This window comes from Typopeltis vanoorti, chromosome 9, assembly GCF_054136105.1.
Source record: "Typopeltis vanoorti isolate ZY-2024b chromosome 9, IOZ_Tvanoo_1.0, whole genome shotgun sequence".
Lineage (NCBI taxonomy): Eukaryota > Metazoa > Arthropoda > Arachnida > Uropygi > Thelyphonidae > Typopeltis > Typopeltis vanoorti.
In genome coordinates this window covers 113,823,219-113,850,083 of record NC_143557.1, presented here as the reverse complement: position 1 = coordinate 113,850,083, position 26,865 = coordinate 113,823,219, and the positions used below count along the sequence as shown (strand labels likewise).

General features: G+C 35.1%; 1 protein-coding gene across 3 annotated transcripts in view; it reads right to left on the bottom strand.

Annotated features, from left to right (window-relative positions):
- Nucleotides 1–26,865, bottom strand: part of LOC150103434 (lon protease homolog 2, peroxisomal-like) — a 641,828-nt gene that overhangs the window by 355,216 nt on the left and 259,747 nt on the right. For all 3 annotated transcript variants that reach the window (XM_090397545.1, XM_090397547.1, XM_090397544.1), the window contains exons 8-9: nt 23,937–23,983; nt 599–673 (exon numbers count right to left, since the gene is read on the bottom strand). In XM_090397545.1, the coding sequence (XP_090253671.1) occupies nt 599–673; nt 23,937–23,983 (122 nt within the window). The remainder of the gene's footprint in view (nt 1–598; nt 674–23,936; nt 23,984–26,865) is intronic.

The following is a 26,865-nucleotide window of genomic DNA, read 5'->3' as shown; positions in this document are numbered from 1 at the left end:
ACTTGATATTGCTTGCCATTCAAGAAGATTAGCCTCATATTTATTGTTGAATACTATAGCTACTACTACTTCTTTTCTCTGATTGTTATTGTCTGAATATAGCATTTTATATTTATTGCTCAAAAAAGATCTCACCAGTTTTTGTCTTTTTTGTATGTCACCCCTATTATGTCGATCCGGTTCTTATCCAATTCCTCAGCTAGCTCTATTTCTTTGCCATTCAGGCTTCTTGTGTTGATAGCACCGATCTTGAACTCTGGTGATGTTTCAGGATTTGTTTCAGTAGCTGACTTTTTGCTGTTTGCTCTGGTTGTACAATAATTTTTAACTGTGGTTTAAACCAATAAAGAATACAATTTGGTTGGCTAAATCCCAAATTGCTGCCCATCCTCATTTGTTCAGTATCCAGATAGATACCTAACAGGGTGCACCACGAGAAAGTGAGGATTGGACATCAGGTCAGAAGACCTGGTCGGTTCTCTGCATTCCTTTAAAGGCTATGTGGAGGTCTCTTCTCAGTTATACAGCTTTGACCCTTAAGAATCCCCAAGCTAAAGAAATTTGGAATATATATCTTAACTTTTAACATAACAATTACCTGGATTTGTTGATGTCCACATTTTCAGAAGACTGCTTAGCCCATGGTAAATCTGTCATCAATTCTATGTAGTTTCTATCAATAATACAATATTATTAGTATACAATTAACACAAATAAGTACTGATATATATATAAAACACTAACAAATACTGGTATATATAAAACACTAATAAATAAATACTCAATAAATAACAGCTGCACATCGAACAGTCTTCTGTGCCTCTTCCAGATGAAGCCACGCCTAATATATCTAATGCCCAACAATCAGAGATTATTCAAAAGAAAGAAAAGGTTTGAAATGCACCTTTTTTCTCATGTTATAAACGTTAAAATTTTACACATTTCAATCTTCAATGACTCACTAGAATAAGATGAAATCTTAATAATGAAAAACAATATATACACCCATGCACATGCACACAGATTATTCAGAATGGACTGAAGATAGAAAGAAAGAGAGGAAAATCAAAGAGATATTTATAATATTAGTAGAAGAGTTCATGATAGCAGAGGCTGGATGAAATGTATCATTATAAAACATTATACCAAACTTTTTTCCACAAGCACTGCTATAATTAAGCGTTGTTTAATTGCAACAATATCAAGTAGAGCTAAGACAAAAAAGACTCATACTTCAAATAAAACATTACTTACAAAAACAAACAGATATGTTTCTCTTTTGAGAAAAGTGATTAATATTATAATTATTAATATTATAATTGAATGGGAACCTTCATGGAGTTCCAAACCACTCAAACGATCTATCATACCACTCCTTGAATCCATTAACAGACAAAACGCACAGTTCATAAGTTAATTTTTAAGAAACAAATTTTTATCATAAAAACAAAAAATTCTTAGAATGATCAATATTAAAATAAATAAGGCTGGATACACCGAATAAAAATTTTTAAAAAATTGTATATTGCTGGCTGTTTACAATTTTGCAGCGAGAGCAGGCTAAATGCTTGCCTGCAGAATCTAAAGTGAAACGGTGAACGGTTTTTACGTGCAGAAACAAATTTTTGTACAAAACATTTGTTGCTATGTAACCAGTCATATGGTACTGTAAAAACTCAATTGTAGCTTAAATATTCCAAAGCACATTACATTTGAATGTTTACTTAGGTTAAGTCCCATGTGAATATTGTAAATATAAATGTTGTTTGTCTCTGTATAGTTTGTTTTAGATGTTATTATAAATAACACTCTGGAAGTTAACTGTATATACTGCTTCAATAAGAATATGTTGGAGTGTTAAAAACAAAGGCAATGTTTTTATCGGCGAAGCTGCACATAATAGATCTACATGGCGGCGTTAGAAAGAGTGTTATTAAAATTTGTTTGTATGAGAAAGGCTTGCAGGCTCTAAGTGTAAACATCTGCTAAGTCAGTCAGAAAGGTTTAAATAACTTTCCGATGGCCGGCAACTTACAATTAAAAGAAAGCAGAGGAGAACAAAAGACGTGCCGAACCTGAAACTTAAGATGAAAGAATCATACGATTCTTTGGGGATTGCCAAACTTCATGCGAGCTCTCAGAGGAGGCATAATAAAAAGGAACTGAAGCAAACAGAAGGGGGGTTACCCGGATCCAGCGAATGCTGCAGAAGTAGAGGGGGCCCAGTTCCAGAGACGTCCACAGAGAGACAGGAGAGGAGGCTACCCGGTTCCAGACATTGCTAAAGATGCCTGGTCCCAGACGTTCCCGAAAAGAGACAGAGCTGCTCAGTTCCAGATATCGTCAGAGAGCATCCCAGATCCAGACGTTGGCTGAGAGAGGAGTTTTCCGCTTCCAGAAAGGAGCTTCTCAGTTCGAGACGTCGCTAGAGAGAAACGACTTCTAGGCCCATAGACAGGGCTTTCAAATTGCCAAAAGGAGAAGTCCCAAACGCCGTAGAAGAGAAACGTTTCCAGTCCAGAGAGGGATGCTGACTGATTGACAGGTGACGGCAGTTTCATTTTTTCTTGGAGGCCGCATTTTCAGTTTCTTAGAGGCGTCAATTCAAACTACTTGAGAAGGCAGTCGTCCAGGCATTTTCGGTGAGCCCAAGTAGAGGAGAAAAGTCGAGGCAAATTTCCCGAAGTACCTTCAATTGAAAGTTTTTCTTTTTTGCCATGGGAGAATAACATTTTTCTGGATCTGTACGAGTCCTGCTACGCTCCCGATGAGATATAACCGAAGCCAAAATTCCAGATGAAGATTTTAGATGAAAGAATTGCCATAAAACTTTTAGTGAAAGACTTTTGACTGATTGTGAGATACTGAGCCTTTGTAAGTTCAAAACATTTATATAATTCCTCTTATAGTTGTATTAGAAAGACTTTTAAGATATATGTTTAATATTTAATAAGGTCAAGAAGTGTCCTTAAGAGAATCAATTGGCATGTTAGAAGTTGATATCAAATTTGTAAAGATAATTTAACAGAGCGATTTAGATAACCTCTTTGCGAGTAAGCTTGGAGTTTAATAAGTAAAATTTGTAAACTGAGAGTAGATAACTTTTTGTGTTAAAGAAAGTATTTAAAGTTGAAGAAAAAAGTTCTAAATTTTGCTAAAGAGTTTTTATAGAAGGATAGAGAAAGCAATCTCCCTAATGTTTAAATTCGTGTACATTTCATAGTAATGTAAATAAATGTTATTTGACTTTCTCGTAAACATAGCACATAATAATATAAACAACAGAGATTCTAAGAGAGAGAAAGCGTGCACAGCTACATTAGAATAACAGAGAATAAAGTATAAAGTAAAGAAAAAAGACATCACAAGTAATTAATAGAAATTACAAGTATACAAAGTTAAATAATAATAAAAGTTTAGAATGTCGCAGTAATGACAGGATAGCAACAGTAGATTTATAACAGTATGCATCTCAGAAGGCTACTGACAGTAGCGCAGTGCGGACTATTGTTTCTTCTCTGTGTCGTGTAATATTCTTGTGGGTATAAAATAGAAATGGAATCAAAAATTTAAAAGTTATCCGGTGCATAAAATTGTAAGCGTCATGCTGCGAAAGAAGCAGATATTAAAAAACCAACTGGGGCTCTTAATAAATTTGTTAAAATATTAAAATATTCTGATGCAGATTGTAACCAACTAGATTGATCAGAAATCAGAGTTGATACTTCATCCAGTTTGCATGAAAGTACTATTGCAACTATTGAACAAGATAACAAGATGCAGGATTTAAGTGAAAAACAGTTAGGAGAAGATTTAGTTTTATATGACCATGAAACTAACACATTGTTAGTCTCAGTAAATTTAGAAGATACAGGTGAATGGGGAAATATTGATGAAAAATAACGAGTTGTTTTAATTGAAATGGGGCCTGTTCAAAAGAAAAATATAATATATCCCAGAGATTTAAATTATACATATTTGGTCCTTTTATAATAGAAATACAATTTTATTAATACAGACCAGTTTACAATAAAACTTATATTAAAACCTAGTTTCTCCAGCAAATCGTCTGGCTTTTTCAAGGCGTTTACGGAGATATGAAAACTAGTAAATGCAAATTGAAGGAACATAAAAAACGTTGTAAACCAACTAGTAGCTAAGGTTACATGTTCGCGTGACAGAGAGCACTTATTGTTCTTATTCATTATCACGCATGCGTGTTTGTTGTAAAATTATCAATTCGATTTACAACAAACACGCATGCGTGATAATGAATAAGAACAATAAGTCCTCTCTGTTAAGCAAACGTTTAACCTTAGCTACTAGTTGGTTTACAACGTTTTTTATGTTCCTTTCAATTTGCATTTACTAGTTTTCATATCTCCGTAAACGCCTTGAAAAAGCCAGATAGTTTGCTGGCGAAACTGGTAGGTTTTACTATAAGTTTTATTGTAAACTGGTCTGTATTAATAAAATTGTATTTCTATATCCCAGAGATATATATGGTCGTAAATTTGGCAACACGTATTATAATAGAAAAATGGAAAACAGGGAGCTTGTGCCAAGAACATGGCTCATTTATTCTGAAACTTTAAATTCTATTTTTTGCTTTTGTTGCAAACTTTTCGCACCTACTGAATCAAGTAGTCTTGTAGAAGGTTATAACGATTGGAAAAATGTAAGTACAACTTGGCATAGACATGAGACTAGTTTAACTCACATGAACAATTTCTTAAAATGGAAGGAACTTGATAAAAATTTAAAAAACAAAACTACTATTGATTGCCAGACTCAAAGCATGAATGAAATGGAAAAGAAACATTGGACGAGTGTTTTAGAATGCTTGATTGAAATTATCAAATTCCTTGGTAGCAAAATTTAGCTTTTTGCGGATCACCTGATAAATTATATAAAAGGAATAACGACAATTTTTTAAAATTACTCAAACTGTTTGCAAAGTTTGATCCCGTTATGGAAAATCATGTTGAAAGGGCCCTACAAGAAAACAATAGAGTTTACACTATTTGAGTAAAGACAGTTAAAATGAAATATTGGAAACTTTAAGTAACGCAATCAGGGATACAATTTTATTATCAATTCAAAAATCTAAATATTATTCCATAATTTTAGACTGCACACCTGATGCAAGTAAAACAGAACAAATGACCATTATTATTCTCTTTGTTTCCTGTACAATGGAATTGTCAAGATCAGCAAAAACGTTTTAGGTTTTGCAGATGTATCAGATTCCACAGGACGTGGTTTATGTACAACAATAATGGAACAACTAGAAAAATGGAACATTCCCATTGAAGACATGGAAGGTATGACAATGGGACAAATATGAAAGGGAAAAAATATGGAATCCAAAATTTGCTTTTGAACAAAAATCCTCGAGCTTTTTATGTGCCATGTGCTGCTCATACTCTAAATTTAATCATTAACGATGCAGCCAAAGTTAATGCAGACACAATTAGTTTCTTTGCAATTATTCAAGAAATATACAATTTCTTTTCATTCTCTTACAAACATTGGGCAATCCTTTTAATGTTCGTAAAAAAGTAAACATTGAAACAACCATCATAAACGCGATGGGAGAGTAAAATTAATGCAATCCGCCCTCTACGATATCAATTAGGAGAAATCTATGATGCACTTCTGAAATTTTAAATAATGAAAATTTTAATAAAAAACTCAACATGAAGCACAAACATTATGTGCTAAAATAAAGGATTACAAATTTATTTGCTCTCTTAAAACTTGTCTTATGCTGTTTACTCATAATAAAACCATGCAATAAAGAGTAAGTGTCGTTTAAATCGTGCTGCATGGAGAACAAGAATTTAAAACTGGTACGGAAGTTCGATGACGAAAGAAGATGCGACAATTGGACTACGAGCACCATGACGAAACACAATCGCCAGAAGAAAAATTTAGAGTGAATGCGTTTTATACACCTCTAGATGTTGCAATGTGATCGTTAATAGAACGTTTTGAATAACTAAAAACATATTATGATAATTTAAATTTATTGTATAGATTACTACAAATTAATAAAGATTTACGAAAAAATTGTGACGATTTAGAGATTCTCTTGATGGACTGCGACAATAAATACTTAAATGCAGTAGAACTATATGATGAGTTATGTGCTTTCCGGGATATTTTTTGGAAGGTTAATTTAAATATTCAAAACCCTTTTGATATTCTTAATTTTATTGTGTCCAATAATTTATCTTTCTCCAACTTTTCAATTGCTTTAAGAATACTATTATCCTTACCTGTCAGTGTAGTGAGCGGTAAACGTTCCTTTTCCAAGTTGAAATTGATTAAAACCTACTTAAGAACAAGTATGTCACAAAAAAGGCTTGTTAGTTTGGCGTTAATAGCTATTGAAAATGATATATGTGTGGAATTATACGTTAAGACCATTATTTCTAATTTTGTGAATATGAAATCAAGAACCCTAAAATTTTAATAAAAAAATTTCAAGTGTATTTATGTAAATTAATTTATTTTCTGTTATTCTGTAAACATTTTATTTTTCGAATACTTATATCAAATGTTCTAATTATTTCTGAATTATTTTCTTATTTTCTCATCGATCTTGAGTTTCTTTTATATATTTTCCTAAAAGATTATTAAAATTTCCTATAAAAATTATTAACAATTTTTTACAAGTTACTAAGAATTTATAAAATATAAGAATTTTTTAAACTTTAGTTCAAATAAATTTTAACTTTAATTAAAATTCATTTTAATTTTGCTAGCGATTCATGTCGGTGAGAAGGCTATAATCCCTGTATCATGATATTCAATGATTAAAATGAAGTGGCTTTATCAAAATTTGCTTTAACTTTTGAGAATTTTTTGAATATTCGGGTTTTTAACGATTATCCTGCCTAGTCAACACCCCTGGTTTGTTACATTTAGCAAACCAATGTGTGGCTGTTTTGTCAAAAGTTATTTAAGAAATTTCAAATAATTTAAATTTTTATTATCGTAGAAGAACCACACACACCCGGATTGTTACAGGGAAGCTTAGATAGAAATTGCATGCGGGCGGCAAAGACCCTAGCGCCGGCACTGTGTATAACCCAGGTGGAGACTTTGCAGTACCTGACGTGATAGAGATGTATATCAGATGTAAAAAATATGAATGTGACCATAGCAGTGGATGGCATGTCGTCATGCACACTGTATGAATGTACAAGAGAAATGACATAGCCTCTGATAAAGTTGTTCAATCTAAGTCTCAGCTCTGCAGAGCTTCAGAGTGGAAAGAGGGTACGATAGTTCCACTGAATAAAGGTGGCTCCAAGACATAAGTAGCAAACTACAGACCAATTAATATATTAGTAGTAGTTGTTAAAGTATTGGAAAAGTTGGTTCAAGGTAAAATCCAACATTAGGTAGATATGGATGCAATACTCTATAGTGGGCAGCATGGCTTTGTAAAAGGTAGTTCCTGTCTTAGTAATGTACTCACATTTTAAAATAAACTAACAGCAGAAATGGATCAAGGAATTAGCTACACCATGATACTGATGGACTTAGCAAAGATGTTTGACAGAATATCACATATGAGGGTAGTCTGAAAAGTTCTCAGCCTAACAATGAAAAAACAAATTTATAATTTCAAAATTATTTTTATTTTTCAACATAATCTCCCTTAAGATTAATACATTTATTTCAGCGATGCTCCACCGTCATTATCCCATCCCTATAGTGGTTCTCATCAGTAAGATCTGCAAAATAGCCCTCTAAAGCTGCAATTACCTCTTGATTCGAAGAAAAATGCTGACCAGCAAGGAAGAGTTTTAGTTTTGGGAAGAAATAGAAGTCAGGGGAGGGGAGGGGGGGAGGCAAATCTGGGGAATAGAGTGGATGTTCCAACAATTCATAGTGCAGATCCCTTAATTTTCCCATTGCCAAAACAATTTTGTGGGCAGGTGCATTGTCCTGATGAAAGATGATTTTTTTTCTTCTGTAAACCAGGTCTCTTCTCATGAATTTTTTCGTCTAGTCTTATTGTTTTACCCTTTTCAAGATAATTAATAAACAAAATGCCTTTAGCATCCCAAAACAATGATGCCATGACCTTTCCTGCTGATGGAACCGACTTTGTCTTCTTTGGTGCTGAACAACAGGCTTCTGTCCACTGTTTTTACTGCTGTTTAAATTCTAGTGTGTAATGGTGAATATAAGTCTCATCCACAGTAATAAATCAATGCACAAAATCAGTTTTATTCTTGTTAAAATGCTCCAAGAACTGTTCAGAGATTTTCATGCGAGTGCGTTTTTGATCTGCTGTGAGCAAGCATGGTATCATCTTGCATAAAGCTTTTTCATTTGCAATTCTTCATGCAAAATATATCCTACATGTTCTTTTGAAATGCCTATAGTCTCAGAAATTTCATGCACACTGACTCACCGGTCATACAATACCATATCATGCACTTGATCAATGAATTTCTGGTGTTGTTACACTTTTTGGACATCCTTCATGTGGATCATCTTCAAGGCTGGTACGGCCATGTTTAAACGTGGCAGCCCATTCTTAATTGTCAAAAACGGAGAAGAGTGCCCATACACATTTATGAACTTTGAATGAATTTCTTTTGGCATTAAACCTTCTTTTACAAAGAATTTTATAACCGCATGATACTTATTTTTATCCATTTCATGGGATACAGCCAACATTTTTGCTTCAGACAGCTGTATAAAACAAACTACTTGACAGGATGACTTGCAATTTCACATGGATGCTTATGACAGATGTACCAACTTAGAAAAAAAAATCTTGCCGATAGTGTTGCCATCTATGGCAGAAGCCGAGAACTTTTCAGAAGACTACCCTCGTAGAAAACTATTACAAAGTTGGAGTGAAGTGGAAACTAGGAGAATGAGGGCGACTAACGGGTTCCGTACTAGTAAATGAGGGTTCTTTACAAGGGAAAGATTAAAGGGGAGGATATTCAGTTGTTTGCTGATGATGATGCAAAACTAGGGAGAACAATAGTAGATGAAGGTGATGCATATATCCTGTAGGATGATTTAAATAAATTGTCATTGTGGGCAAAGGCTAATAATTATCAATTTAACGTTGCAAAATTTAAGGTTATGCACTTTGGGTTGAAAAGGGATATCATATTGATTGTACTGGATTGCAAGAAATTGATGAGGTTAGTGACTTGGGAATAATGGTGGACAGAAAGTTAAAGTTCAGAGGGCGTGTCGCAAAAATTGGTAAAAGAGCCCAAAGATTATTTGCATGTTTAAAAACATCCTAACAATTAAAGATAGGAAAGTTATTATCCTTCTTTATAAGGCAATAATTCAGCCACATCTCTTGACCACAGTACATAGATTTGTTCACCTGGGTTTCTTGGGGAACAAAGGTGACCAAATTTGTGCATAGTGGTCAAGATGGTAAAGAAGATTCAGAGATGAGTGACTATGCTGGTGACAAGTTGTTGAATGTTCCCTTATGAGGATAGGTTGAAGGTTTGTGGGTTACAAAGTTTAGTTGATAGGCAGAAAAAAGGAGACATGATATTAAGATATTAAAGGGGATTTATGAAATTGATGCACAAAAATTTTTTCAATATATGACAAGTAGTCAGAGAATATGTGCCATCCACGAAAGCTGTGTAAGAGTGTGGTTAGTAAAGATTTTTGCATGGAGAGGTGAATGAGTGGAACGGTTTGCCAGAATTAGTTATGAGTTCCCTGACAGTGGATGAGATTAAGGAGAGGTATGAGAGGTTTTGTGTGTATAATACAGTATGCACAAAAAAACATTACTGAATAACTACAATATATGTTATGGAGTAAACAGGTTTATTAACAAAGAAATATATGTTTGCACATGATGATATGTATATCCACAACTATTGGTCTAATCCTGGTGGAATAAAGCATTAACAATGGTAGATTGTTAATGCTTTATTCAATGTGCTCAAAATGAGCACCTTGTCTTTCAAGACAGGTTTCATAGCACATGTGAAGGTTCTATGTCATCTTGGAGAACAAGAGTTGGGACTTCTGTTGGACATATAGTGTAATTTTATCCCTTAGTCCACCAAAGTTTGAAAAGGGATCATGGTGGTATACCATTCCTTCAAAATAAGCCAAAAGAAGGCATTAAGTGATGTGAGACCAGGAAAACGCAAAGGGTTCAGAAATTCAATGAACCTCAAAATGAGCCTCCTAGGGAAGTGTTCTGATAAATAGGCTCTAGAATCGTGTGATATGTGACAGGTTGCTGTTGGAATGCCTGTGTACAAAATGGAATGCTTTTTGAATGACACATTCTGCAAATCCTGAGTGAATGGAACCAACACATTTTTGATGTAGCGTTCACTATTGAAGGTTACAGTTACACCAACCTCTTCAACGAAGTAGGGTCCAATTATTCCATGGTCGGAAACCGCACATCATGCAATGACCTTCTCTCTGTGGAGTGAAATTTCTCTTGGACAAATTCAGGTCTTGAGAAACCAAGAAACTTGTAGGTTCAACTGTTTAAATGATCACTTAGATGGAATGTACCTCATCCAAGAACCAGACATCATGTAGGAAGGATGGATTCTTCATAGAAATTGGCCACTGCACATGCACAGTTTTACCGCCATGCAGCATAATGCATTGCTGTTAAACAATAACCCACCTGAATGACATACAAAAAACACCCAGCTCCATAAGGATTCTCTGTAGTAACCACCTCAGTATGTATCCCAGTTCTATTGCTGTTTGGTATTGACTGTGTATTGTCTCATTTGTGTGTGTCTATGTGTGACTGTGTCTCATTTGTGTGTGTCTATGTGTGACTGTGTCTCATTTGTGTGTTAACACAGATGAGAATCAGAGACTGTAAAACTTGCTCAAGGACATGCCTGTGATTCTCATTTGTGTTAACAGTTCGTGGTCTTCCCAATGTCCTTTGCGTTGCAACAGAACACTCCCAGTATGTCGGAACCTCTTGATTAAGATAATTATTAAGATAATTATGACACTATCGCTTGGGGGCATGCTTACAGAATCAAAGAACAAACTGCTCACAAACATGTTGTAGGCATGGACAGTGATTTTTTAAAAATAGAAATTTATTATTATTATATGGCATGCATAGTATGGCACAAAAAAAACAGTATTGAACTTCGACATCCCCCACCTTAAATACACACATTATGAGATATGCTTTGACTGCATGCACATTAATAGAAGAGCATGTGTAGAGTCTGTGCCGTCATATTTAGCTGCAGCAATAATGTTGATGTTTATTGTTCAGCATTACATTTGCTCTACCAACTCATACAGAGTTGGTAGAGAAAAAACAAAGCTCTTCTATTAATGTGCATGCAGTCAAAGCATATCTCATAGTATGTGTATTTAAGGGGGGGGGGATGTCGAAGTTCAGTACTGTTTTTTTTGCGCCATACTATGCATGACATATAATAATAATAATAAATTTCTATTTTTAAAAAATCACTGCACTTATACTAAATACATAGCTATCCATGAACTGTTCTTAATGTATAGATATTTCAATAAGTTGTGTTTTTGGTAAACCTTCACCTACTTTCTAGTCTGAATTTGGCACTTTTCTTTACTCCTGTTCCTCCCTTTAGTATGTGTCTATGTATGTGTATGCGCGCACGCACACACACACACACACACACACACACATCGGGTATTTGATGATGATCATGAAGTGGTCTAAAATATGTTACTTGCATTTCCAGCAAGATTCAAACCTCTTTCCAACCAAAGGCCACACATATCACTTCTGATTTTAAACCATGAATATCAAGCTGAAAGCAACTAGCAGAAGTTACTGTCTAGTTGCTGATCAAGTGGATAATGCACCTCCTATCCAGTCAACAGGTTGCGGGTTTGAATCCCAGCGTGGCACAATAGTGTAAATGCCTTAGGTAGAAAATGAAGTTTATCACCTGGTGGAAGTCCTTCACTCTGTTTACTGGAGGCCTAAAACTCAAAAAAGTTCCATTTATGGTCTCTAGAACAGGGTTTCTGGATTATTTATTTAATGCTTTACTCCATTCACAGTACTAATGTATAACAGGTTTACAACTTTAGTGAGTAAGATGCAGATAAAAGAAAGTACTGTAGATTATTGGAAGTTTTTTCACTTGATTATACTATAAATTAAAGATACCAAGAAATTATATACTTGGTTTAATCCTTTATCCAAGTGTAAGCAAACAAAGTTTGCACCTGAAGTATTTTCAGGACCAGGGCAACTCATTTAAAGAAGCTAAGACTTCACATCACTTGCCTTAGTATCCCATAATGCAAAAGTGTGACACCTTTTGGCAACTCATATATGAAAATATGACTTCTGCATTACTTCAACCTTAGTATCACCTCAGGGTTTGGCTCTCGCTGAAGAGACCTCAATAAGGATCAAAACTAGTCTGGGTAGTGACCTTTCCCATTAGGATATGTGCTTTGTATTATGGGATACTAAGGCTGTGAAGTCTTAGCTTCTTTATACAAGTTGCCCCGGTCCTGAAAATACTTCAGGTGCAAACTTTGTTTGCTTGCACTTGCATAAAGGATTAAACGTAGTTTAATATATACACTTGGATAAAGGATTAAACCACATTTAATCCTTTATCCAAGTGTGAACCCCCCCCCCCATATAATTTCTTGGTATGTTTAATTTAAAGTACTCTAGCAGTCTTGCTTGGACCATTGTGAATTTAGCTCTTCCAATACAATAATGAAAGAAAAACTGCAATTCTACAAGTAGAATTGCAGCTTCAACCAAATGTCTGTGAATTTGAATCCATCCTAGCATAGAAGCTTACTGGAGAATTCCATGTAATTATGGAAGCTTCCTATATCAAAATAATACATCAAATTTAATATTACTTTCTTATTAAAGGAAAGAAATATTAAATCTGATGTCAAAAAAAAAAAGGTAACGTTAAGTTTATCTATGATGTTAAGTAAACTCATTGGAAATCTTCAAGAAAATTGAACCAAATTAAATAACTAATATAATAAATTTAGTATGAAAATAAACAACAGAAAAGATGAAAATTATGAAAGTAAACAAGATAATAACAGAAATTGCATTATTATTATTACGGGCGACTCCAGGGAGTCCTTAGACTCATCGAGAGAGGCCCTAAACATCATGTCCACACAACTATACGACATTCTCACAGTATCTATCATACTTTGCCTTGAACTTACTCACCGTCATAGCACCCACAACAGACTCTGGCAGCTTATTCCACTCATTTACCACTCTAAAAGTAAAGAACCCAGCTCTAACACTCCTGCTAACCACACTCTTGCCCAGCTTCCATAGGTGTCCCCTAGTTCTCCCACCACCAGTCCTGATCTCAAAAATATCCTGTGAATTAATCCTATATACCCTTTAGTTACAATCATATCTCCCCTTTTCCGCTTATCAACTAGTTTCTGCAACCCACAAATCTTCAACCTGTTCTCATATGGTTCATTCCATAGACCTGCTATCATCTTAGTCACTCGCCTCTGGATCCTCTCTACCTCCTCTCCATCAAGAAGGAACCGAGGTGACCAAATCTGGGCACAGTAGTCGAGATGAGGTTTTATCAAGGCTCGGTACAGAGGTACAATAACTTGCTTGTCTCTGCTCATCAAGGTATTTTTCAACAACCAAGTGAGTTGATGAGCTGATTTAGCTACTTTTGCAATGTGCCCCCTAAACTTCATCTCCCTATCCACCAATCCACCAATTATGATTAGAGAACCTGTTGAATATGTAACATATAATCATTTCAGGTACAATTTTCTAAGTGAAGAGAGAAAACTAGGTATCAAAACAGACGACAGAATTTGCAAAGTTGTTTAAGATGAGAAGCCAGTAGAATAAATATATTTAACCATTGCCTCGAGACCCCCCCCCCCCCTCCAATGCTCGTTAGAGATATGAAATAGCCATTGTCATTTTTCATCTCTTGAGTAGGGTTTAGAGTCAGTTCCTTCCCTCCCTTCTTCCTACACGTGCAGAAGTGGTGGTCCTGTTTACACTCTTCACATTTGTAATTATTTAAATAGGAAACCAGCATCTTCATTTGAGAGAACAGGATGGCTGCTAGAATGTACATGGGACCGAACTTTTTGGTAACACTTTAAAAGACTTTACAATCAACTGGTGAATAATCCTACTGCCATTTAACTTTGTCAGGATGAGAGTGAAGGGAGTTTGAGTATAGCAGCTTGCAGAGCATGCTGTCAAGCCTAGTGTGGCCTGCAAGTCTGGACAAGATGGAATTCCCAGACTTCCCCTTTGCTTCATGATTCTATAAATATTCCAGTCACTACCACAAAAGACAGTATAAAAATTGCAAAATAAATAAATAAATAGATAAATACATCCCAAAAATGCAACAAAACTCCATATATATATATAAAAAAAAACATTTCCAGATTAATTTGATCATTCTGCTGAATAAAACTTGGCATCAATAACAAGCACCATCACCACATACAGCAATCCAAACTAATATGTTATTCATTCATCATCATTACGAACCATGGGCTCACTGCCCATTGGTGTCTGATGTGAATATTTTCTTCCACCTTTTTTTTGTCCAGTGTGTATAGGGTTGCAATTTCTGTAAACCCATTCCACACTAGTCCTTGATGTCATCTATCTATTTTCTATATCAGGGGTCGCCAAACTTCTTTGACCGTCGACCCCTTCAAGAGTTTCTTGAATTTTTATCGACCCCCCTCTATTTTACTATTACGTAATTATAATAGGACAAGCAAAAAAGACACTTATACGAGTTTTTAGGTTGTTTATTTTATAGTTACAGTGTTTATTGTATGTATAATATAGTATATATTATTACATTGACTTAACGTCAAAGGGATATGTTTTTGTTTTTGATTTCCTTCTTAACATTACATATTTGATAGGAGAGATAAATAATATATAAAATATCAAATTTAATTTAGATAACAAAATAACAATAATACAATCTTCCTTATGTACATGAAAATAAAACTTTTATTAACTTAGTATAAATTTACTAATGTTGTCAATGTGAAAGGTGTGCTTCGTGATGATTGACAAGATTAGCAATGTTTGGTTCAAAATTAGTAAGTTTCAGCCTTAAATTGCCACGGATTTCTATATCTAGCTTATTTCTTTGTTTTGTTAAAATGGAATTAACATTGATGAAACCATGTACGAGCTTGGAAATGCAAGCAAAAAGGGGAGTACCACTTCAGAAAGTTTTGGATATTTTTTTACAACATTTATATTCGTCCAAAAGTAACTTAAAGACCTATTTTTAAAAAGCATCTTAGCTTCAAGATCAACTGACAATTCAATAAGTTCATCTTGTAAGTTACATTCGATATTTTCAATATCTGCAGAAAATGATGTGATAACCCAATCTGGAATGTGCATGTTTTCAAAATCTGCAAAGCGCAATTTAAAATCATCGCTCAAATTTTGAAGATGTTTCGTGTATATTTCTAAGTCTTCATCTTTTACTTCCAATTGCCGTAGATTTGAAAAATACTGAAAATCTTTTTGTAACAATGATGATTTAAATAAGGCTAATTTAGCTTGGAAGCCTAAAAGAATCATCTGAGCTTGAATAATGACATCTTTACCTTGTAGACTATGTCATTAGATTTTGAAAATAAGTCTGGTAAGTAGAAAATATGATTCTTATTTCTCTTCAGTTCATCACTCAAAAAAAATTAATATCTGTAAGCAACTCTAGGGTTGAGTCGAACAACTCAACATATCTTTGTAGACTTGCACCTCTAGACAACCATCTTACTTCAGTATGCAAGAGTAATTGGTTTGATACTTCATTTTTTTTTTACAAAGTTTGGCAAACAATTGCAATTTAAGAGGATGAGCTCTAATTTGATTAACAGATTTAATACACACTCTTAGAGTATCATGCAGTTCGTCACTGAGAGTTTATGCCACCAAATGGTTTTGGTGCAACACACAATGAATAGTACATACACTTTGAACTTTTTTTTTCAGAAAGGCAGCGAAACCTCGATAATGGCCCACCATTGCAGGTGCACCATCTGTGGCTACTGCTGTTATATTAGTAAATGGAATATCATATTTATTTAAATATTCCCTGAGATGAAGCAACAGTCTTCCCAGTGGAAGAGCCCATTATCTCCACGACCGAAAAAGGTGAGGCAGGTCCGCAGCTTGACCAAGTGCATGCTCGTTTTTCGACATTTGCGGCACTGTGCATCAAGAATTCATTCTCAGGGGCCAAATGGTCAATAGCGTGTTCTACTGCCAGGTTTTAAGGCATCTAAGGGAGGACATTCGGTGAAAGCGACCAGATCTGTGGCATGCGAAAAACTGGAAACTCGATGACAATGCACCCTGTCACCGAGCTCTCCTCACACGCGAGTTTCTCGCCAGAAACAACATGATCCGACTTCCGCACCCACCCACCCTACTTGCCAGATTTGGCCCCTGCAGACTTCGCCCTCTTCCCGAAGATGAAGATCCAGCTCAAAGGTCACCATTTTGGCACCATTGCAGAGATCCAGCGCGAATCACAGAAGGTGCTTGACATGCTTCGAAAAGAAGACTTCCAGGACACATTCCAGAAGTGGCAAGAATGCTGGAAGCACTGTATTGATATGCAAGGGGACTATTTTGAAGGTGATAGTGTGTAAACGTAGATAAATAAAGTAATTTCTTGTAAACAGAGCTAGTCTCGAAACTTTTTGATACCACCTCGTATATCATTTTGGCCTACTTGATTGGCCTCCATAACTATTTTCATGACATTGCTCCATCTTACAGGTCCTATTCTTGTCTCTGTTCCCACGATTCACTCTTAATTGCGTTGTCATTCAGGATGGAGGTTAACCGAATTAAATATTACCCATACAATGAAGTCTTATATTTTGCTATTGGCCCCTAGCAATGTTATATCGACCACTTTGGCAACTACTGCTCTATATGGTCTACCTCTTCTGTTTACACAATTCCATAATACCACAAACATGAATGTCTTTATCTTCTGGTCCTCACTCATTCTGCAGATGTGTCCAAATAATTGCAGCTTCCGTTGTATAATCTTCTGCATTAGATTCTCTTTTGTATCTTCTGATAAAGCTCTTCATTTGTGATTTTCTGCACCCATCCTATTCTTAGAATCTTCCTGTAACAAGTTCTTTCAAATTCCAAAATTATTTTTCTTGATTCCTTATTTATTACTCACATTTCAGATTCATATTGTACATGGCTGAAGATACATATTTCCAGTACTCTTAGTTTCGTTTGCAGGCTGATCAGTTTACTTTTCCAGATGTTATCCATGGCTTTCAGATTTGTTCTTCCCTTTGCAATCCTGATCTTTTTTTTTTTTTTTTTAATGCAAATTATTTATTCAATTCCAAGTATCTGGAGGTAATGAATTATACTATGTAAGTTATAGGCTTTTTCATTATGGTAAATTAAGGTGCCAATTAGTGGGAATAATTAATATAAACCAAGATAATTAGTCAATATTTTTTGACCTTCATATTAAAGTTATCATCTGGATTACCCATGTCTGTACAAAGAGACAAGCTACATTACAATGCACACAGTACTGCCAAATATCACTAATTTGGTCAACCATTAACACCCAAAAATACTACATCAAAGTTAAGTCATGTTATTTATATTGCTGGGATCACCACATCAGTTAATTAAATCAAAAACAGCATTAGTGTCAGCAAAATCAATATCTGAAATGAGAGCTGAAATTCTTGAAATTATTAATATCCCAAGTTACTGCTCAGGTTCTACAAACCATTTTGATAGGAAGAATTGATGGCAAAGGAGCTAGAGGAAGAAAAAGAATATCTTGGTTTGACAACATCAAGACATGGACAGGAAAGAGCAGCATACAACTGCTCAGATCAATGCAAGAACATAGTTCACTTGCCAAGATGGTTGCTGACCTCTGATAGAAGACGGCATCATAAGAAGGGGCCGCCTTCTTATAGTGGCACCTTCTTTTAGTACATCTATTTCTTACAGTAAGAAATAGGTGTACTACCTATTTCTTATATCAGGACATGATTAGAAATGTCAGATTTTCCATAATTATTAAATTTTATATCATTTTTTTTTCCTGGAATAAAATTATGTGCTCTGTTTAATCTATATATGGCAAGTTACAGATGAAATGGATTCAGAACATATGGGAGGGGGAATCCTTGGAGGAGAGGTTGGTCAACCTATAGTATACTACTATAACGGATGGGCAAGAAGGAACTTGTTCACATTTATCTTGAACAGCTGTGGATTGTATTCCTTGGGAAACACATAAGATAGCAAACTGTTCCAAGGGCAGAATTGGAAAGGATAAATGAAAAGGAGGAAGAGAAATGTGTTCTATGAGTTTGGAGATGCACTGTAAGGGAGTGTTGATCGATTGCTGCATGCATTTGAACTGATTTGACAGAGAGTGGGTGTATTACTGAATGCTAATTCTGATGAACAGCGATCGTAGAAGTATTTGTAGAAGATGCAAGCAGCAGAAACTGAGTATCTGTGTAAAAGTGAGTGAAATAGTGCCTGATTGCCCTTTTCTGTACAGAGTCCAGTATCTTTTAGAAGGCTCTTAGGGGGGAGAGGGGGTCACCACCCCACATATGGGAACAATATTCAATGGTTAGATGACTGATTTGCGATTTGTATACAGTTAGAAGTTGTTTGGAGTTAACGTAATGCCTCGAGTGATAAAAAACCTAATTTTTTGGAGGCAGAGGCAGCAATATTTGTAATATGTTTGTGCCAAGAGAGATATGAGGTTCATGTTATCTCAAGAAGATAAGTCTCTTCATGCATGAGAATGCTGTCAAAAATAAGGCTGGAAGAGAAAGGTTCTTTTTGTGTGTGTGTGTGTGTGTGTGTGTGTGTGTGTGTGTGTGTGTGTGTGTGTGTGTGTGTGTGTGTGTGTGTGTGTGTGTGTAATAAGGCAGTTGTGTGTTTTGCTTGCATTGAAATTGACAAGATTATCCAAACCCCATTGATGAATGTTTTGGAGATTTGTAATAGTTAAGGCTCTGGAGATTGTGGTAGTTTGTGCACTGCTGGGTTTTAAAACGAACGGCAGGAATGCAATATGCTGTTGTCAGCAAAACTATGTACTGGGTTAATAGTTTGCTGGAGTAAGGCATTTATATACAGCAGGAATAGGTTGGGTGAGAGACCAGACTTGTAAGACTCCTGCAGTGATTAAATAAGTCCTTTAATTTTATAGACGTTTAACCATCCAATTAGCCAAGACATGTATACATCAAGGTTACCATGGATGTGAAGTGCATATTAAAATTGTAATACCATTGATATCACATTGAAATATATGATGGATACGAAGTGTATGAGGAGTGATGTATTTTATCCATATTGACGTCAAGGTGGCTAAAGGTGACATTAAGATTGTATCTGTGTAGCATTCTGTCTTTCTTCTCAGATATCCCTTCCCTTTAATGTACAGAGTGGCTATGATTTTATTGTAATCTATATTATTTTTTTTTTTTAATTTTATTTTTAGATAGAATTGGGAACAATTTTATTGATAGTATTTTGCTATAACCATTACTTATAAAAGTATTGCTGATAATTATTATTGCTCTGTTCTGTTTTTTGAATGTATCAATGACCCAAACTTTTTGTGCTGGGTAGTCATAAGAGTTGACACGTATGCAATGGCCAGTAAGTGTAGGATTATGTAGATAGTGAAGGGTAGATTGCATGATAGAAGATAGGTGATGTGTATCTAGAAATGGAAGTGTGTTTCTGGTTTTCAATTTCTGAGTCATTCATGACTTATTTTTCACGGTATTAACAACACCACAAACACTTTTAACAACAAAGATGTTTTATTAACGCTTATATTTCACTGATTTTCAACTCAGCATCATCAGAGCACAACACACATGTAAACGAGACAGTGAGTGAGTGAGATGTGTGTTGTGCTCTGATGATGTTGAGTTGAAAATCAGCGAAATATAAGCGTTAATAAAACATCTTTGTTGTTAAAAGTGTTTGTGGTGTTGTTAATACCGTGAAAAATAAGTCATGAATAACCATCAACACCTAAGCTTATCTGTTAAATTTCTGAGTCAAACTGGGTTTTAAAGTGGAGGTATTAGACCAAGTTATTTGAAAGCTTCCATTAAAAGCATGTTCCTTACATCGTGTCAATACTTGGTATGAATGTAAATTTAAGGGGCCTGAAAATTCTAACCAGTCCCTATAATTGCAATGTGATGGCCTAAAAATTTCAAGAATATGGATGGCACATATTCTATCCATTTCAATTTCAACAATCCCCAACTGACTACAAGAAATAATTTCAAATATTGATAATTTCAAGAATTTAAGCTCTTATTTCATATATTAAATTGGCTACCACTAATGCTGTTGTTTTTTTTATTTAATTAGCCGATATCAATCTCTAGCATTATAAATAACAGAATTCTAGGTTTTTTTTCCACTAGAGGTCAAGCCAGTAGTGTTGACAGTTGACCAAACTAGTAATACTTTGGCATATTGTGTGGACTGTAATGTAGCATGTGTGTGTGTGTGTGTGTGTGTGTGTGTGTGTGTGCATCTTAATGGGACCTAAATGAAAAGTATTAATATACTTCATATTAAGATGATGACATTAATATGAAGGTCAAAAGGTCAAGTAATAATCTTCATTTATACATAAACATATCTGCCACTGAATTAGAAACCTTTATGCAGATGTATACAAATGTCCCTTACGCAGCATATATATAAAACTTGGTAACATGCATCACCACATGTTCTAGGCAACCATTTAAGAATGCTGATGGTAATTGTTAATAGTGTTGATCCCAATAAGGAAAACAAAGGATCTTTCAAAGGGCTGATTGTGGGTGCCCATCTAGCTGGAGCCACAATTTTTGAAAACAGAAGAACCAACTGGTTTCTCAAAAAGGTGAGATATCCGGGGAATTTAATGAAAAGAAAAAGAACCCACATTGCTTGTCTAAGAGACTTAACTGTGGTCCAAAGACAGTTTTCAGGAATGAGATCAGCATTGTCTGAAAAGGCTTGTATGGACAAGCTTCAGTCAATTGCTACAAACTTCTTGTGTGTAGCAATTGACTGAAGCCTTTAACGAAAGTTGTTCCCAATCCATATCTCATCAGACTATGTGCAGAGATTTAAAGGAATCAGTATTGGCAGTCGCATGTCTATAGAAAAAACCACTGATTTCTGTGAAGAACTGGAAAGTTCATCTAGAGTGGTGTCAGGAACACCTTGACTGGACATGGGAAAAAATTCATGTGGTCCGACAAGTCATGGTCAACTTTGTTCTGTACTGACGGCAGGTGGAGAGTTTGGCAGGAGCCCCATGAAGAAATGAACCCAGCTTGCTTTTTAAACACGCTTGTTTTTAAACTTGCTTTTCAAAGAAGGTGTCGTGATGTGCCCCCACATCACGACACCATCTTTGTTGGTACAGAATGGGCTTATTTATTTCGTGTGCGAATTACAGAAAACGTAAGCGCATACATATAAATGATTTAACGCATACATTTAAAAAAATAGACATCAGCACGTTCATTGCCAATCACGCGATATCGCGTGATTGGCAATGAATGTGCTGCGAGTTCTCACCAGACGGCCGATCATGTGTTATCGCATGGGCGTTGCTAACTAAATAAAAATATAAAAAAAATGTGGCCACCACATGAAATTCCAATTTTCAGCTTGGCAATGAAAGTGTTAAAAGAATAGGGATTAAAAGCATACATTAAAAGATAAAAATGTCACACTTGCATGAAATATTAAGCAAAAAAAACAAAATGTCAAATTTCACTCATCCAATGACTAATATACTTTAAAACTGTTTCATTACACTGCATTAAATCTTCTCGGGATATATTATTAATGTCTATTAAGCAACATTGCAGAAGATGATCCATGGTTTGTATTTCACCACATGAGCAGCTGTCATTGTCTGTGTAGCCCCATCTGGCCATATTCTGCTTTGATCTTCCCATTCTGGAATGAAGTCTATTCAATGTCTTTCATCTTTGCCAGTCAAGATGTAAGCTGGAAGGAAGAGATTCGTTTAAGTTCAGAGCCTCTGGAGATTGTTCTTGCCACATTGTTGACCTTGTAGCTTTTATGGAATCAACCAACAGTTCCACTGATATTGCTAGAAGGTCAGGTATTCTTCAAGGAATATCTGAACATTGTTGCAAATCAAATCCATCCTGCAATGTCGAATTTTTATCTGGCAGGTGACAGTTGCTTTATCAATGGCAATGCTACTATCCATTACAAAGAATTGTTCAGCAGCAGTTCAGTGAGCATGACAGCAATTTCCACCTCTTCCATGGTCACCACAAAGCCCAGATCTGAACTCCATTGAGAATGTATGGGACATATTAGAAAACCAGACCTGGGAGAATAGGCCTCTTCCATCAAATCTAAGCCAGTTAAAGGACCTGTTCTGGTGAATCCCTGGTATGTTGTAGACAAAGATGCAATCCAACACCTTGTGAAATCTATGTCAAACCACATATGTGCTGTAATTCAGGCTAAAGGAGGTCCAACATGGTGTTAAATAAAAGTTTCTAATTCAGTGGCCAGTATGTGTATTAAACTTACTACTTAAATATGGTAGATTCTTCATACTTTACCAAATGAATGCTGATCATCGCATAACTGCAAAAACATAGATTATAGTTGTTGTTTTTTTGTTCAGTGGAAAATAGTGCTAACATAGTAGTGTGCATATAGTTCAGAATGATTACATAGCTTTTAATTTTTTCAGAAAATGACAACGTATACTAGAATATTAATGATAAAAAAACTTGAATTAATACCTTCCAATATTTTGGGATCACAAAAAACAATGATATGTGCATGCAGGCACTAACCCTTGGCAAGCAAGGCCTAATAAAGGCAACAGAAGTCAGGCCTGGAGTCCTAAACAGTGCTTCATAGTGGGCAGCTAAATTGAGTTGTTTGGGCCATTGGGCTGATCTTAAAATGTATGCTTCCCAAATTTGTTGAGGTTTGGAAAGTTTTTATTGGTGGAACCTGATGTAGTCCATGTGTTTGGATATTCCGATATTGGCTGTACTGCTTGTTTGGCCACAGTAAGGCAGTTTCCAACTGTAAGGGACCTTGTAATACTCCTGGTAGGTCTAGGCGGATGTGGCTGGTCTTTGGTGGAGCAGATAAGAGATGCCAATTTCTTATGTGGTCTGTAACTGGTTGTAAGGTCATATTCCCTTAGGATTTTTTTAAGATGTGCCCCAGATATATGGAATGGTGATAGATTTGGAATAATCACTGCTTTGAAGGGCTTTATGCTTATTACTGTTTTCTCATATAGACTATAGAGTGGTTTTAATAAATTTATAGGCAAGTGGTTTTTTAATATATCAAAAGAGTTCATATCTGTCTATCGTCTCAATTTATATATATAAAATCTATGAATGCCAGGTATGTTGGTAAGTTGAATTCTCTTCTTTTCTCCATTAGTAGTTTGAGGCTGAATATAGGATTTATGCAGGATCTTCCTTTTCTAAAACCTTCCATTCTTCAGTGTTTTGGCATGTTATAACCTTGTTTAATAAACTCAATAACTGATATAATAATAATATTATTAAATTATTAATAAATTAGCAGCTAATATTACTTTTAATATTCCTTCAATCTTGTTTTCCCTCCCAGTGAAAATTGCAAAATAGTTACTCTATGTGATTCGAGTAATATATGTAAAAACATGTAGTATTTGAAAAAATGTGACTAAATTTCGATGGTTAATAATTCTTTTCATTTAAATGACCAAGTAGAGATAAAGAATATATAAAGATTATCTTGATTTAAAAAATAATATAATAATTTAAATTACCTTGTCATTGCATGTTCTGGCATATGTGGTGGCATTTTCTTCAGCCTCTGAAAGGAAAACATTAATGTGTTAGCATCAAAAGAAAGGAAAATAGTTTGTTTATATGAAGAAAGGCAAGATAAAACAAAACAATCTTCAACAATACAAGGTGTGCTAATTATATATATAGTAGGGATGTGTGCATGCGAACATACTTATGTATATAAATCATTTTTTGTTTATATGGCTGATTAACATTAAAGCAAATTTGAACAAAATTTGCTTTATTATAAATCACAACACAATAACACAAGATATTATAAATCCATCCTTATTTCATTGACGAGTATTTTTCAAAATATTTTGATAAACTGTGCTGGGAACTACACAGAGTTGAATATCACGGTCGGGTGGCCATACACAAGCCTTTGACTCCCACCACCACCATCAACGCATGTCGTTGCATTCTTTGCACCATTGGATTACACAGGCAGTGGACTACACAACAGTGGAGGGATGCAATATGGTCTGATGAATCGATGTTCACAATTTTTGCTGCAAATGGACAAATATGTACGTGGCATCAGTTGAAGGAAGCTTACCAGCCAGAGCTTGTTTCCAATTGTGAAAGGTTTGGGTAGATTCTTCATACTTTACCAAATGAATGCTGATCATCGCATAACTACAAAAACATAGATTATAGTTGTTGTTTTTTGTTGTTGTTCAGTGGAAAACAGTGCTAACATAGTAGTGTGCATATAAAGTTCAGAATGATTACATAGCTTTTAATTTTTTCAGAAAATGACAACGTATACTAGAATATTAATGATAAAAAAACTTTAATTAATACCTGTAATGGTCTGGGGCACATTCTCATGGCATGGTTTGGGTCCACTTATACTGGAAGACAAAGTGGATGCTGCATGTTGTCTTTCAATCATAAGTGATCATCATCCCAAGTTGACACACTTTTCTTCTATGCAGTCAGTCCCATTTCAACAACATAATGCTCCCATTATCCTGTGGTCACCCAGTGGTTTGTGGAACATGACAGTGAGGTGTGCTGTTTGCCATGGCCATCCCAATTGCCAGACTTAAATCCTATAGAACATTTATAGGACATTTTGGAGCGAGTTCTCAGGGCAATGTTTCCCACTTCCAAAATTCCTCCTGTTGAGTTCCAAGCACCGAGAGAGTCCCTTCCTCAAAGAATACAGGTGTACTAAATGCCCACAGCAGACCAATGTCATGTTAATCAAAACATGTCACTCTTTCCTTTTTTTTTTTTTGTCTATTACCTGTAGATAGAAGTACCCTGTTCATGATGTTTGCAGAAACTATATGATACTGGCTCATCACAACTGTTTATGATATTATTTATTTATAGTATGGCTATTACATCGCAAGAAAAAGAAACATATACAGTGTCAGTGACAATTATAACAGTGTGTATATAATATTGGAGGGAAAATATAAATAGACATCATCATCATCATCATTAGTGTTCTGTCTCTTGACAGGTCCAATGGTATAACTCAGCAGATTCACTTTCCCCAATTTCCTCTGTCTCTTGCTTCCTCCTTCATTTCCTGATATCTTCTTGTTCCCATTATATCATCAAGCATCGTTAGTCGTCTTCTTCCTCTCGGTCGCTTTCCTTCAATTTTCCCTTCTACCATTCTTTTCAGTAGGCTGTCTCCTCTTAATACATGTCCTATCCAGTTATGCTTTCTTCTTCTTATGGTCTTTAGTAAATTCCTTTCTTCTTCAACTCTTTGTAATACTTCTTCATTGGTGATGTTTTCACTCTGCTTTATTTTCTCCATTCTTCTCCATAACCACATTTCAAATGCCTCCAACATTTTAGCTTCTTTCTTCTTAATTGTCCATGTTTCTGACCCATATAAGGTCATACTCCAAATATAGCACTTAATAAGCCTTTTCTTTAGATTTCTATTCATTTTATTAATAAACAAATTTTTCTTGCTATAAAAGGCATTTTCTTTTGTTAATTCTTTCTTTTATTTCCATGTTACATTTTCCATTTTCTTGTATTATACTACCAAGGTATTTGTATTGTCTCACCTGCTCTACACTTTCTCCATGCATCATCACCTTGATACTTCCTGGTTTCCTGGAGACTCTCATCACTTTTGTTTTCTTTGTGTTAATTTTCATACCATATTTCTTGCATATATTTTCAAATTTTTGCATTAGGTGCTGTAGTTCATCTTCGGTATTAGCTAATATTGCTTGATCAACTGCAAATCTAATATTTTGTATTGTTCTTCCTCCAATAGTGATTCCTCTTTCCTCTTCATAAAATGCTTCTTTTATCATTTCTTCTGCAAATATATTGAAGAGCGTCGGTGACAGGCAGCATCCCTGTCTTACACCTCTGCCAATTACACATTTTTTAGTTTTTCCTACTTTTGTCTTTATTATGGCTGTCTGGTTCATATATAATTCAGCCATTAACCTTCGGTCTCCCCAATCTAAACCTATTTTGCATAATATTTCCATCAGATTTTCCCATTTCACCATGTCAAATGCTTTTTCAAGGTCGATGAAACAAATATAAACTTCTTTATTTACTTCTATATTCCCTTTGCATATGGTCCTCATTATTCCAATTGCATCTCTGGTTCCTCTGTCTTTTCTAAATCCAAATTGATCATCCCCCAGAAAATACTCCACTCTATACAATCTTTGATTTAATATTCTTAGCAGTACTTTGGAGGCATGTGAGAGTATGCTTATAGTTCTGTAGTCACTGCACTTAGCAGGATTGCTTTTCTTTTCAATTGGTATAAGAATACTCTCTGTGAAATCTTCAGGCCATGCTCCTGTTTTGTAAATGAGGTTTCAGAGTTTCCATGTTTCTGTTATACCTTTGTTCTCCAGTTGTTTTAGGATTTCACTAGGTATTCCATCCACTCCTTCCATCTTT